At 63.9% G+C, this 11959-nt stretch overlaps 2 protein-coding genes across 3 annotated transcripts; one reads left to right on the top strand and one right to left on the bottom strand.

Moving 5' to 3' along the window:
* On the top strand, nucleotides 1-5406 carry PRKAG3 (protein kinase AMP-activated non-catalytic subunit gamma 3). Of its 2 annotated transcripts, XM_055718569.1 has the most exons (11): nucleotides 1-249; nucleotides 541-779; nucleotides 864-945; nucleotides 1032-1090; nucleotides 1370-1415; nucleotides 1545-1599; nucleotides 1690-1816; nucleotides 1926-2091; nucleotides 2266-2303; nucleotides 2533-2679; nucleotides 2765-5406. In XM_055718569.1, the coding sequence occupies exons 1-11, from the start codon at nucleotides 132-134 to the stop codon at nucleotides 2879-2881; spliced, it is 1194 nt and encodes a 397-aa protein (XP_055574544.1). In that variant the 5' UTR covers nucleotides 1-131; the 3' UTR covers nucleotides 2882-5406. The 2 variants fall into 2 exon arrangements, with proteins under 2 accessions (XP_055574544.1, XP_055574545.1); XM_055718570.1 differs by lacking the exon at nucleotides 2266-2303 and having other exon boundaries at nucleotides 2765-2901.
* A 100-nt stretch (nucleotides 5407-5506) lies between these two features.
* LOC102046779 (sterol 26-hydroxylase, mitochondrial) lies at nucleotides 5507-10905 on the bottom strand. The gene is made up of 9 exons (XM_055718564.1): nucleotides 10652-10905; nucleotides 8374-8564; nucleotides 7903-8102; nucleotides 7622-7819; nucleotides 7323-7483; nucleotides 6817-6983; nucleotides 6461-6542; nucleotides 6172-6372; nucleotides 5507-6075 (listed from the first exon to the last, which is right to left on the bottom strand). The coding sequence occupies exons 1-9, from the start codon at nucleotides 10886-10888 to the stop codon at nucleotides 5950-5952; spliced, it is 1563 nt and encodes a 520-aa protein (XP_055574539.1). The 5' UTR covers nucleotides 10889-10905; the 3' UTR covers nucleotides 5507-5949.
* Nucleotides 10906-11959: the final 1054 nt, after the last annotated feature.

Genomic DNA, 11959 nt, shown 5'->3' with positions numbered 1-11959 from the left:
GCTCTGGGGGTCCTGGGCGGGCACGGGGCTCCCCGGGGGGGCTGGAGGCTAAGCCCAGCCCGCATCCCCACCCTGAAAGGACTGTCGCCTCTGCTCGGCTTGGGGGGCGGGCGGCTCGGGGCAGCCGGTGGATGCAGGCAGAAGCCGTGGGTGGGGGAGAGACAGGGCTGGCTCCTGCCGACCCTCCCCCTCGCTGTGTGCCCCCTCAGGTGGCGCTGCTGGACGCTGCTGCCTGCCCTGAGGATGAAGGTGGGTAGGAGGCAGGGCCAAGGCTTGGGGGGGGTGGGGGGGCCGGCAGGCTCACTCATGCACCCTGCCCATACCCCCTTTTGCTCCGTTCAGCTCCTTCCCAGCAACTCCCAGTGCTCCTCAGGCTGGAGAGCTGCAGCGCTGTGTGCTGCTCCCTGCGGAGTGTGGAAAAGAGGGGGGTTTGTGGGGAGCATCCCTTCCCACAGCATCTTCCCGCTCCCCCCAGGCAGGAGGGGGCTGAGACCCAGCAGCTCAGCTCACCGGCCAGGGCTGGGGCGGGTTTGCCTGCAGGGTGCCTGGAGGCCCTGTGCCCCAGGAAGGAGGGGGAGGAAGAAGAGAAGGAAGAGGACAGGAGAAGGAGCCCAAGACCCGTCACCTTCACACTGGGCAATGAGGTGCTGGGGATGAGTCCAGAGAGTGAGTTTCAGAGCCCCGATGCCGAAGTCTACATGCACTTCATGAGGAGCCACTGCTGCTACGACGCCATCCCCACCAGCTGCAAGCTTGTCATCTTTGATGTCTCCCTGGAGGTGACAAAGCTGAGGATTTGTGGGGACGGACAGGGGAGGAGTGGGATAGAGGACCCTCTGACACCCTCCCCATTCTGCCAGCAGATCAAGAAAGCCTTCTTGGCACTGGTGGCCAACGGAGTGCGTGCTGCCCCACTCTGGGACAGCAAGACACAGAGCTTTGTGGGTGAGTGCCAGGAGCACTGCCTGGCCCCTTATCCTGCCTGGCAGTGAGGGTGCGGGCAGTGCTGCCAGCCCCACGTGTCTCCGCAGGGATGCTCACCATCACTGACTTCATCAACATCCTCCACCGCTACTACCGTTCGCCCCTGGTGAGTGCAGCAGGGAGGGCACAGTGGGTAGAGGCAGGCACGGGGCAGGGAAGGGCTGTCCCCACCTCTCCTAGTCCCCCCTTCATCACTAGACCATGACCAGGGGATGCTCTGGGCCAGCCCAGTGTCCGCTTGGTGCCCCTCTGCCTGGCACCCAAGATATGATCCCTGTGCTTAGGGTGGTGGCTGAGGTGGGATGTCTGGGGAAGAGGATAGTGCCCCAGAGTCCCCTCAGTCCCCTGTGGGGCCACCATGACCATGTAATTTCACTGCCCTCAGGTTCAGATCTACGAGGTGGAGGAGCACAAGATTGAGACCTGGAGAGGTAAAAAGTGGCGGGCAATGGGGGTGGCTGGACTGGGGATGTCGTGGAGGGCATGGAGGTGGGCTCTGGGGGTGTGGGGCTGCAGGAGTGGGCTGGGGGACCCCTTCTCCTACCTTTCTCCCTTGGCAGAGTTGTACCTGCAGGGCTCCTTCAAGCCACTGGTCTACATCTCCCCGAGTAATAGGTGAGCACCTGCCCACTGAGGGAGAGCACACCCTGCGGGGGGGCACCGGGATGCAGCCCTATCCCCCCACGGTGTCCCCGTCACCTGCAGCCTCTTCGATGCTGTCTACTCCCTGATCAAGCACAAGATCCACCGCCTGCCCGTCATCGAGCCCATCTCGGGCAATGTCCTGCACATCCTGACCCACAAGCGCATCCTCAAGTTCCTCCACATTTTTGTGAGTGCCGGGGCTGCATGTGCACACACATGGCGAGTGTGCAGGGGCACAAGCAAGGGTGTTGGGGTGTGTGCAGGTGCCAGCCCAGCCCTGTCCTGCCCCACCACAGGGCTCCACCATTCCCAAGCCACGCTTCCTGAAGAAAACGGTGCAGGAGCTGTGCATCGGCACCTTCCGTGATGTGGCTGTCGTGCCCGAGACCGCCCCCATCTACACTGCCCTGGAGATCTTCGTGGACCGCCGTGTCTCTGCCCTGCCCGTCATCAATGATGCCGGTACCTGGGGAGGGAACCAGCGACCCCCGCCATCTCCCTCAGCCAGTGGCTCTGGCCTCATCTACACACAAAACCCCCCTCCTGACCTGTGGGCTGCCCCTTGGGGTGCAGGGAGAGCATGGTGTGTGGTCGCCAGGGCCCCCTCCCCAGCCCCTGTACTGTCTCTCCTTGCAGGGAAGGTGGTAGGCCTCTACTCCCGGTTTGATGTCATTGTGAGTACCCTGTGTGCTTGCATGCCCGGGTGTGAGTTTGGCCCCTTGCATGCCACTGGTGGGGTGCTCACACCTGCCTGTACCTGTGTAAATCCACCCCATGTGCAGTGACATGCACATCCCAGTGCAGATCTGCCCTGTGCATCCCCGGGACTTGGTGTCCCCTGCTGTGCCAGCATAACAGGGTGTGAGGACACGCTGAGGCACTGAGCAGACTCCTCTCCCACAGCACCTGGCAGCTCAGAAGACCTACAACAACCTGGACATCAGTGTGCGGGAGGCATTGCAGCAACGCAGCATCTGCTTGGAGGGTGTCATCACCTGCTACCCACATGAAACCATGGAGGACATCATTGACCGCATCGCCAAGGAGCAGGTGAGCGGCTGGGGTGCCTCGTGCCCACGCCAGCCCCTCCGCCTGCTGGCCAACCTGCCTGTGATGCTCTGCCTGCACCCCACAGGTCCATCGTCTGGTTCTGGTGGATGAGAACCAGTACCCACGGGGCATCATCTCCCTCTCCGACATCCTCCAGGCCCTTGTACTCACTCCCGCAGGTATCGATGCTCTTAACTCTTAGCCCGCGACGCTCCATCTTTCTCCACTTGCACCCTCCATTTCTCTCCACTTCAGGTAGGCGCTGTCCCCTGTCACTGTGTGCCTGTTCCCTCCCCACTGCTGGGTCACCTGCACTTTATGACCTTCCTGCTCTGTCCACCTGCCTCCACCACAGCCAAACTGGCCATGGAGGACAAATGAGGATGGGGCTGGGGACTGGCAGTGCTGCGTGCCCAGGTGGGGACAGCAGGACCTGGATGCTGTTTGTCCCAGGGGACACAAAAATCACAGGGGACCCCTTCTGGGGTCCTGATCCCTGGCATCTGTGAGGAAGAATGGGGGCACCTGCCACAGAGACACCCCCACATCTCCATCCAGGCAGTGCATGGGATGCACATTTTGCAGGTCTCTGGGCTTTGGGCTGGATGAGATGTTTTGGGGTGTGACGCACCCCAAGATAAAAGCCCTTTTTTGACATTACCTCAAAGCCCCCCCTGAGACCTGAAGCCCCTTCAGTACCATTCTCAGGGGACAAAGAAGGGACAGACCTGCACTCACACGCCCTGGATATGCTGGCCACCACTAGCCACGTGCACACCATGGCTGATGCACAGGCCATGGGTGGCAGAGCCCTCCAGCCCCTCTACCCGCTGCAGCCCCAAAACTGCTTGCTCCAGGGACGGGACTCACTCCTGGGCTGCACCGGGACCACACTGCCCGGCTGCCTGCATCTGGCTCTGCTCTCCCACTGCCTGGTGAGTCCTGACTGGCAACGGGTGGCACAGCACTGGCATCCACTGTGGCACCCATTTAGGGGTGAACTGGGAAGGGTGGAGCTGGCCCCAGTGCCCAGCTGCTTCCCAAATGTTTTTTTGGGGTGGTGTTAGGGAATGGGCTTGGGACAGCCCCATGCCCACCAGTTACCCCAGCAGTGCCCAGTTCCTCCACACAGAAGGGTACTGGGCATGGTGTGTGTGTTAACCACACCAGACATGGGACAGCTACCCCCTCCCTTCCCCATCACGGTGCCTTAGCTCAGCTCATCCCTGGCCTATGGGGTGGCCATCCAGATGTCCCACTCCAGGACAGTCCCTTCCACCCCTACCCCAGGGCTGGCATCCAAGCCAGGGACAGAGGTGAGACCCCACTGTCTGCGGGAGCAGATCAGAGGGCCACGCCACCGGGTGCCCAGCCCAGCACCTGTCCCTGCCAGGGAGTTATGGCCTTGCACACTCTCTCATCCTGCAGGCATTGACCAATCCTTGCTCTGAAGACACCAGGGAAGTCCCGCCATCTCATGAGACTCAGGGGCATCTTGCGTGGCCCTGGAGCCGTGGAAGGATGTTTGGGCCCTGGAAGCTCTCCATGAGGAGGACCTGCCTGCCCAACCCAGTCCTGGGGCTCGTCTTGAGTCCAGGGCCAGGTGCTGCTGGCTACGGGGAAGCAGGGAGCAGGGAAAAGGGGGCCTGGCAGTGCCTCCCATCAGCAAGCACAGTTATGTTTGATGGGTATTGTGCCATGCCCGCAGGTGGACACCGAGACCCACACAGCCCAGGGGACTCGGCCACCCCGTTCCCATCCTGCTGCCACATTTGAGGGCTTTGGCCGTGGCTCCCCACCCAGCGAGCATGGTTCTGCCAGCGGTGCCTGGTGCCGGTAGCATAGGCTCAGCTGCACACACGGGCTTGTTTATTGTCAGGTCACACGGGGCTGGAGGTTCCTGGCAAAGGCGCAGCCTGCACCGGGGCTGGCGCCAGGACGGGCACTTGCACGGGGACCCTGTGCACGTTTCGGGGTGGGTGGGGTGTATTTATTTATTTGCTGGTCTGTTCAGCCTTGTTGTAACAAAGCAGCCTGTTCCAGGAACCGTGCCTTGCATTTCTGGGGTGCAGCTGGGCATGGCTCCTCTGGAGAGACCTGGGCTGGAGAGGGGGTGCCGGTGGCTTGGCAGGGCTGGGGGAGCCAGCGTGGGATGCCAGTGAGGCATGGCACATGCCATGGGCACAGGGTGGCACCTCAACCCATGTGGGTAGAGTCAGGGGGATGGGGACGTGGGGCATGTAGCCTCAGTAGCGCCACTATGGCACTAGTGTGCAGGTCCCCTCGGGGACACCCCAGGGATGGCAGCCTTGGTGCCAGCCAGGTTTCTGCCTGCTGCTTACTGCAGCCCAGCTAGGATCCCCAAGCAGCAGGAAGGTGAAGGGGGTTCACTCTTAGGGTGCCCCACACCCCAGCCTTCCAGGAGCCTGGGTCTGAGCCCCTGCAATGGCCCTGGGTATCAGCCTCATGTCCCTGCCTGGGCACAGGGGGAGCTGAGCCGATCCTCCCCTGCCTGCTTCCCTGGGAGTGAGTCCTGTCCCCATTCCCATGACCCCGTATCAGCATCTTGGCGAAATAACGGCTGATAGCGAAAGGTCCCGGGTGCTGAACACCCCTCCTGCGCTGGCTGGCCCTGCCAGGGCACACGATACCAGAGCTGGGTGGTGACAGGCCCCTTCCCCATCACAGGGACATGCTGTGCTACTGCTCTGCTAGCCTGGGACCAGTGCTGGCTCCCCCCCTCGGGACGAGGCGCAAACCCCAAACCCCGGACAGCGCTTGACCTGCCCCTGGGAGGCAGGGGGAAACTGAGGCACAGAGAAATGGCTGAGGCCAAGGTCAGCTGTTCAGAGAGGACCCAGATGTCCTGGCTCCAGGCACAGATCCACACGCAGCTACACAAGAACAGGACGAAGGAGACACAGAACGGCTGCAAGCCCCCTCCCCACCTCCCCCCCGCCCCAGCACAGGTCCCAGGTTCCTGACACAGCCCAAGTGGGCACGGGATGGGGGGACACAACCCCTCGTGATGTGTGAAAGGCACAGCAGTTCCCCAAGCCTCCTGCTGATTTGGGGTAGGGAGATACTAGTGCCCCAGGGGCAATTTGGGGGCATCCCTCATCCCCCCACACTTCCCCACAGTGGGGCTGGAAGCCCCCTGGCCCAGGCTGGGCAGGGGATGGGTGCTGGGGTGGGTTTGCCTTCCTGCCCCTCCTCATGGGGCAGCAAGGGTCCCCACTTGGCACCTAGGGTGGGGGGGTGAACACGCGTTCAAGGGGCCCCTGGGCGAGCAATGAACTCCAGGTTGATGGGCTTGTCGGCCACCAGGACGATGCGGGACACAGATGTCACCTCCACACCGCGGGGGTCTGGCCGCACCTCGAATGCCTGGATGATCTGTGGGGAGAAGCAGGGTGGCAGTGCCTCGAGGACTCCGCAGGGCCCCCATCCCAGCTTGTGGCGAGTTACCCAGGGTGGGGGGCCCCTACTCACCCTAGCGAGGGCCAGGTGCATCTCCAGCTCGGCGATGCGGCGGCCGACGCAAGCGCGGACCCCATAGCCAAAGGGGATGGAGCTGAAGGGGTGGTGGGGGGAGCCGTGGCCCCGGAGCCAGCGCTGGGGCAGGAACCGCTCAGGCTCAGGGAAGTAGGTCTCGTCGTGGGACATTGCGTAGTGTGCCAGGACGAAGAGGGTCTGCAGGGCAAGAAGCGAGGGAATTAATGACCCCCGTCTGGCCCCCACTGAGCACAGAAGGGGTCCCCACATCACGGTCCCCACTCACGTTTTTGGGGAAGAGGTAGTCTCCGATGACAATGTCCTTCTCATAGAAGACCCTGGCATTGGTGGGCACCACGGGGTAGACCCTGGGATATGGGGAGAGTGAGTGGGGAAGCAGGACCCATTTGGGGACCCCAGAGGGAGAGGACCACAGGCAGGACAAGGAGGAGCATCTCCCGCTGCTCAGCAGCTCTGTCTCTCTCCCCAGGGAGCAGGTGGATGGATGTGGCCCCGAGGGACTGAATCCAGCCCTGCACTCTGCTTGGCTGGTGCATCTCTGAAGAGTGGGGGAGAAAGGACTGCCCCTGGGGAAGGGGTCAGTGACCAGGACCCTGGGGCAGGGGCAAGGCTAGGCTGTACCTCAGTGTCTCCTTGATAACAGCCCGAAGCATCGGCATCTTGGGGATATCCTCAGCACCAGGAAACCGGTCAGCAGGCACGACGGCTTTCAGCTCCTGGTACAGGGTCTCCTGGATGCCCGGGTCCCGAGAGAGGTGGTACAGGGCCCAGGACAGTGTGTTGGAAGTCTGGAGGAGTGGAGCACCAAGGGGAGTGAGGGAGATGGGGCTGGCACCCGAGGAGCCTTGTGCCAAGCGTGGCACCAGTGTGGCACCACACAGCTCCTGCTTTGGTGCTCAAGGAAGCCAGGGGTGAGGGGCAGTGAGCACAGAGGAAACTGAGGCAGGGAGCACAACAGAGGACAGGGTCTGTATTGACCAGTCCCTGAGGGTTTGCCCCTGTGGGGCACCAGCTCCCCAGCCACCAGCCCAGAGCTCGCAGGGGCTGGGGAGCACGGCTGAGCCCCATGGCTCACCCTGGCACAGAGCTCAGTGAAGATCGCCTGGCAGTAGATGCCTGGCCCTCACCGTGTCCACGCCAGCCAGCAGCAGCTCAGCCACGCTGCCATAGACCTCGTCCAGGCTGAGCCTGCCGCTGGCCAACAGGTAGCTCAGGTAGCCAGACACCTCCTTGCCTCGCTCCACCTGCCCCTCCAGCTCCTCCATCTTTCGGTCAATCAGGTTCTTGCCTGCAGGGACAGATAGCAGGACCCAGCGCTAATGGAGCGAGGGTGGCCAAAAGGACTCATGGCTGTTGACTGCCCCACTTTTGAAGGTCCTTAGGGAGTCTGATCCCACTGTGCTGGGCCCCCATCATCACTGCTCACCGAAGGCAAAGATGGTGTCCCAGCTGTCCAGGTAGCGGTCCCAGAAGGGCAGCACCTTGCGGCTCCATCGGGGCAGTACGGTGGCAAAGATGGAGTTCTTGAACATGAGGTTGATGGAGTCAATGAAGCGCTGGGTCTCAGCTGGGACCTGCTGCTTCAGGCACCCAATGCGGGTCTCAAAGAGGATGTAGGAGATCCCTGTGGAAGACAGGCTGCATCCAGACACCCGTGGGGATGGGAAGAGCGAGGCAGGGCAGGGGTGAGGGGGAGGACCCCCCTACCTTCCAGGGCAAAGCGGTACAGCAGGTTGGCCACGTCCCCCACCAGCACCCCGGAGGGGCTGAGGCTCCGCTCAGCCCGCAGCCGCACCATCAGGTCCGACACCACCTCCCCGATGGCATCCGCATACAGCACGGCCTCCGAGGGCTTCAGCAGCCGCTTGTTGAGGACCTGGCGCAAGCGGTACCAGCGCTCCCCTTCCCTGTGTGAGGATGGGGCTCAGTGCTGGGGGCACAGTCGGGCAGAGGGCAGTGGCTGGCAGCAGTTTCCCAGTCCCCGGGTGCATCCTCCTAATGCCAGGCTGAAACCACCCCGGAGGTCTTTCCACCCACCATGGCCATGCCCTTCTGCTTGGGGGAGCACATGCTGCTTGCAGGAGAGGGAGCAATGCGAGCTGCCACCTGGGCCCTACACCTGAGGAAGGGACAGGAGCCACCTGCTGCCCTGCAGAGCGCAGCCCGGGCAGGACTCACTCGGTGAAGGGTCCGTAGGGCAGGCGCCGCGTGTCCCGGTGCTCCTTCCACAGGGCCATGTCGCTCCGCATGGGGTACTTGCCCTCCTGCCGTAGCAGCTGCTCCAGCACCACTGGGCTCCCAATGTTGATGTTCTCGTAATGCCCGAAGGTTGACCTCCATATAGGGCCATAAATGCGCCGGGACATCAGCTGTGATGCACCAGAGCACAGCAGGGTGAATGGGACAGGGCCAGCACTGGGGCTTGATCACCTCTCCCTGCCCCAGTGCTGCCCTGCATGTGTCCAGCATGCTCTGCACCTACCCTAGGGACCCCTCAGCGCCAACTGGGCCCAAGCACCCGCCTCTGAGCCCCCAAGCTGGCACCATCCTTGAAGAGCTTTGCAGATGGCTTGAGCTGGTGTCTCCAGGCACGTGTCCTCTGCCAGCACTATGCACACTAGGCACCGACCCCTGGCACAGGCTGACACATCCCTCACCCACCCCAGAGATGCACAGAGGGTCTGGCAGGTCTTCTGGGGAAGCAACACCAAGAGGGGACAGCAGGGACAGGGGCAACTTCCAGGCACAGGGCTTTGCTGAGATGCAAGGCTGTTGCAGTCGCTGTCAGCAGGTCCAAGCCCTGCTGCTTCCAGCATAGCCCCAGCTCTGATCAACCCAGGGACAAGAGTACCTGCATGCGTCCCTGAACCCGCCACCTGATAAAGGTGGTTAATGATCAGCAGTGGGAGGGCAGTGTCAGGCTGGGGCAGGACCGGGCTGCTCCAAGGGCAGGCTACCACCCCCGGGGCATGGCCCTGGGGCCACAGGCTCACAAGCCAGTTAGGGGACATCCACCAGCATCAGACCTGCTCTGGGCTCTGCCAGCTGCATCTTCCCCCTCCTTGGCTGCACCCAAGAGAGCCATGCCTGCCTCCCCACTGGGGAGCACTGTGACCCCCAAGCGTACGCCTCAGGTGCAGCTGGGCACCCTTTTGCAAGCAGATCTGCACAGGGCCATGTCTAAGGGCTGCTGTCCATCCTACCCGGCACTGCCAGAGCCCCTGCAGAGCGGGGCCAAGCCTGGGGAGCTGTGGGGGACCAAGCAGGGAAGCCCTGGTCCCCATTCCCCGCGGCTACGGGGATGCACGTGGTACAATCTCCCTTGGTGACTGACTGCATCGCAGCCTGCGCCCGGATTCAGCTGGATTCGTCACCGCGGGGAGATGTTCCTCGCGCATGGTGGCAGGAAGAGGGGGAGGGATGGCTGCCCCGGTGCCGCAGGCAGCTCGCCGGGCGAACATGCTGTGTGGGGCCGCGGGCAGCCATGGCTCAGGTTGAAGCCTGCCCACCAGCATCTGCTAGCAGCCGGGACCCGACACGGCACAGGCCTTGGAGAGCAGGGCTGAGAGAAGCCAGAGCTGCCGGGACCTGGGGAAAGGCACCTCCAGAACATGCAGGCATCTGTCCGCAAAGCTGGGCTGTGCTCAGGGCCCCAAGGGCAGCAGGGAGCAGCAGGAAGCTCCCGTGTCCGCTCCTTGGGACCCCGCTGCCCTCAGCCCCTTCTCCAAACAGCAGTGCCTGGTGCTCTGCGGTGCTGGGGAGGCCTCATCCTGCATGCTCCTCCGGCCGGTCAGAGCTCCAGGGTGCTGGAAGATGCTGCCTGGCTCACAGCCAGCCAAGCCCGTTTCTTGCTTCATCCGATGTATGAGGAAATGTTGACAGAAGAGAACAAACACCTCTGCCTGTTCCTCCCCTGCCTGCCTGGGTACCATCTGCCCAAACATCTGCTGGCTGCCTGCCCCCCAAGCCATGGCCCCTCCAGCTTGTCACAGCCAGGGCAGCCAGGGCTGCTCGGGGATGCCAGGGCCCCATGAGCTGCCTCTGAACCTCTGCCCTCGGCTGCCTGGCCAGCTTAGGGATGGTGAAGTGGCCAGCTTAGTGATGGTGGAGCAGCCCTGGGCTGGCAGGACCCTCCTGGGGCCACCCTGTTCCACTGCTGGCCCCAGCATCACCCCACGGTGCAGGGGTGCTCCCCACCACCCAGCCCCTCTTCTCCCCTGGCCTGCCGCCCCCGCTCAGCTCCCCGCTATCACTCGTAGGCTGCTCCCCCACCCCGGAGCCCATCTCACCCTGCCCCCGGCAAGCACCCACTCCCCCTTCTCGCAAAGCCCCCCGCCCCCGCGCACAGCACCCTCCCTGCAGCCCACCCGGGAGCCCCCCTACCCCCACGCACCCGTGCAGGGCCCCCGCGCTCCCCCTCCCCCCGCAGCCCCCGGGCCGGGCTGCCCCGGCGCACCTGGAGCCGGTGCGTGTGCAGCAGGTAGCCCCGCAGGAATAGCCAGACGAAAGTCCGGAGCAGCCCCGGCCCCGGTAGCTCCTCCGGTCCCTTCAGCCGCGCCGGTCCCGCCGCCGCCGCCGCTGAGCCCCCGGTCCTGCGCGGCAGCCCCGGGGTGCTGCGCGGCGGCGGCGGCGGGCGGGGGCGCAGCAGCAGCGGCAGCAGCGGCCGCCGGGCCCCGCCGCTCGGGCCCGCCATGCTCCGTCGGCAGCGCACGGGACGGGGCGGGGCGGGGAGCCACCGGGGGCGGTGGGGGGCGGCACCGGGGGCGGCGCGGGGGGCGGTGTGGGGGCGGCAACCGGGCAACCGGCGCCGGGCACCGCGCACCGGCAACTGAGCATCGCGCACCGGGTGCTGCGCACTGGGTACCGGCCCTGGTGCCGGCTGCTGCGCAATGGGTACGGGATACCGGCTGCTGCACAGCAAGGACCGGGCACCGGGCAGCGCGTACCGGGCACCTTCTGCTAGTTGCTGCACACCTGCTGCTGGACCATGGATACCGGCTGCAGTACCGAGTACCCGTTACGGCACACTGGATACCAGGTACAGCACACCAGGCGCCACATGCCGTACACCAAGTACTGGACACTGGACCCTGCCCAGCAGCATCACACACCGTGCACCGGGTGATACGTACTTGGAACTGGCATCAGCAGTACGCAGTGCCGTGTGTCAGGTACTGGATGCCATGCACTGTGCACTGCACAATGGCACCGTGCACCCGGCAGCTGGCAGCCGGCGCTGGCAAGGTGTGGTAGTGCAGCACCGCAGCACCCTGGGCACATTGTAGTGTGTGGCACCAGCACCCGTACCAGCATCAGGTGCTGCACGCCAAGCACTGCAAATGGGCAGCGGGTGCTGGGCTCTGCTCACCAGGCACCAGCACCAGGCACCGTGCATCATGTGAACAGCGGTGGCATTGCCCTCTGGCACTGGGTAGTGCATCCCAAACACTGCACACCCTACAGCGGCACCAGGCTCACCACTGGACCTGCTCTTTAGGGCTGCTGCCCCTCCTGATCGGAGCCCTTCTGCCCTTTCTCCATCCCCTGCCTGTCTTACCCCTGTCCTTGCCTTGATCCCCTGCAGTACAGGATGGTGCCCTGGGAAGCTGGGTCCAAGCTGTCCCATGGGTCTCTCAAGCACTTCCTCTGGGCACTGCCAGCCAGGAGCCCAGCTAGGGAGACCTTGGCATGCCCAGTGCAGCTGGCTGGCAGCCCACCTGGAGGCAGGTTTGGTTTGTCTTCACACCAGGGAGAGCATGGCACC

Source organism: Falco cherrug, chromosome 8 (genome assembly GCF_023634085.1).
Source record: "Falco cherrug isolate bFalChe1 chromosome 8, bFalChe1.pri, whole genome shotgun sequence".
Taxonomy (NCBI): Eukaryota; Metazoa; Chordata; class Aves; order Falconiformes; family Falconidae; genus Falco; species Falco cherrug.
Note: the sequence above shows the minus strand (reverse complement) of the source record. Positions and strands in the feature narration are given on the sequence as shown.

What these genes read in the sequence shown, in the direction of transcription:
- PRKAG3 (XM_055718569.1), top strand. Translation starts at nt 132, where the DNA reads ATGCAGGCAGAAGCCGTGGGTGGGGGAGAGACAGGGCTGGCTCCTGCC. An exon ending in TCTTTGATGTCTCCCTGGAG is followed by an intron (nt 780 to 863) that starts GTGACAAAGCTG and finishes TTCTGCCAGCAG; the next exon opens with ATCAAGAAAGCCTTCTTGGC. An exon ending in CAAGATTGAGACCTGGAGAG is followed by an intron (nt 1,416 to 1,544) that starts GTAAAAAGTGGC and finishes CTCCCTTGGCAG; the next exon opens with AGTTGTACCTGCAGGGCTCC.
- LOC102046779 (XM_055718564.1), bottom strand. Translation starts at nt 10,888, where the DNA reads ATGGCGGGCCCGAGCGGCGGGGCCCGGCGGCCGCTGCTGCCGCTGCTG. An exon ending in TGCACACGCACCGGCTCCAG is followed by an intron (nt 8,565 to 10,651) that starts GTGCGCCGGGGC and finishes GGTGCATCACAG; the next exon opens with CTGATGTCCCGGCGCATTTA. An exon ending in CCCTACGGACCCTTCACCGA is followed by an intron (nt 8,103 to 8,373) that starts GTGAGTCCTGCC and finishes ATCCTCACACAG; the next exon opens with GGAAGGGGAGCGCTGGTACC.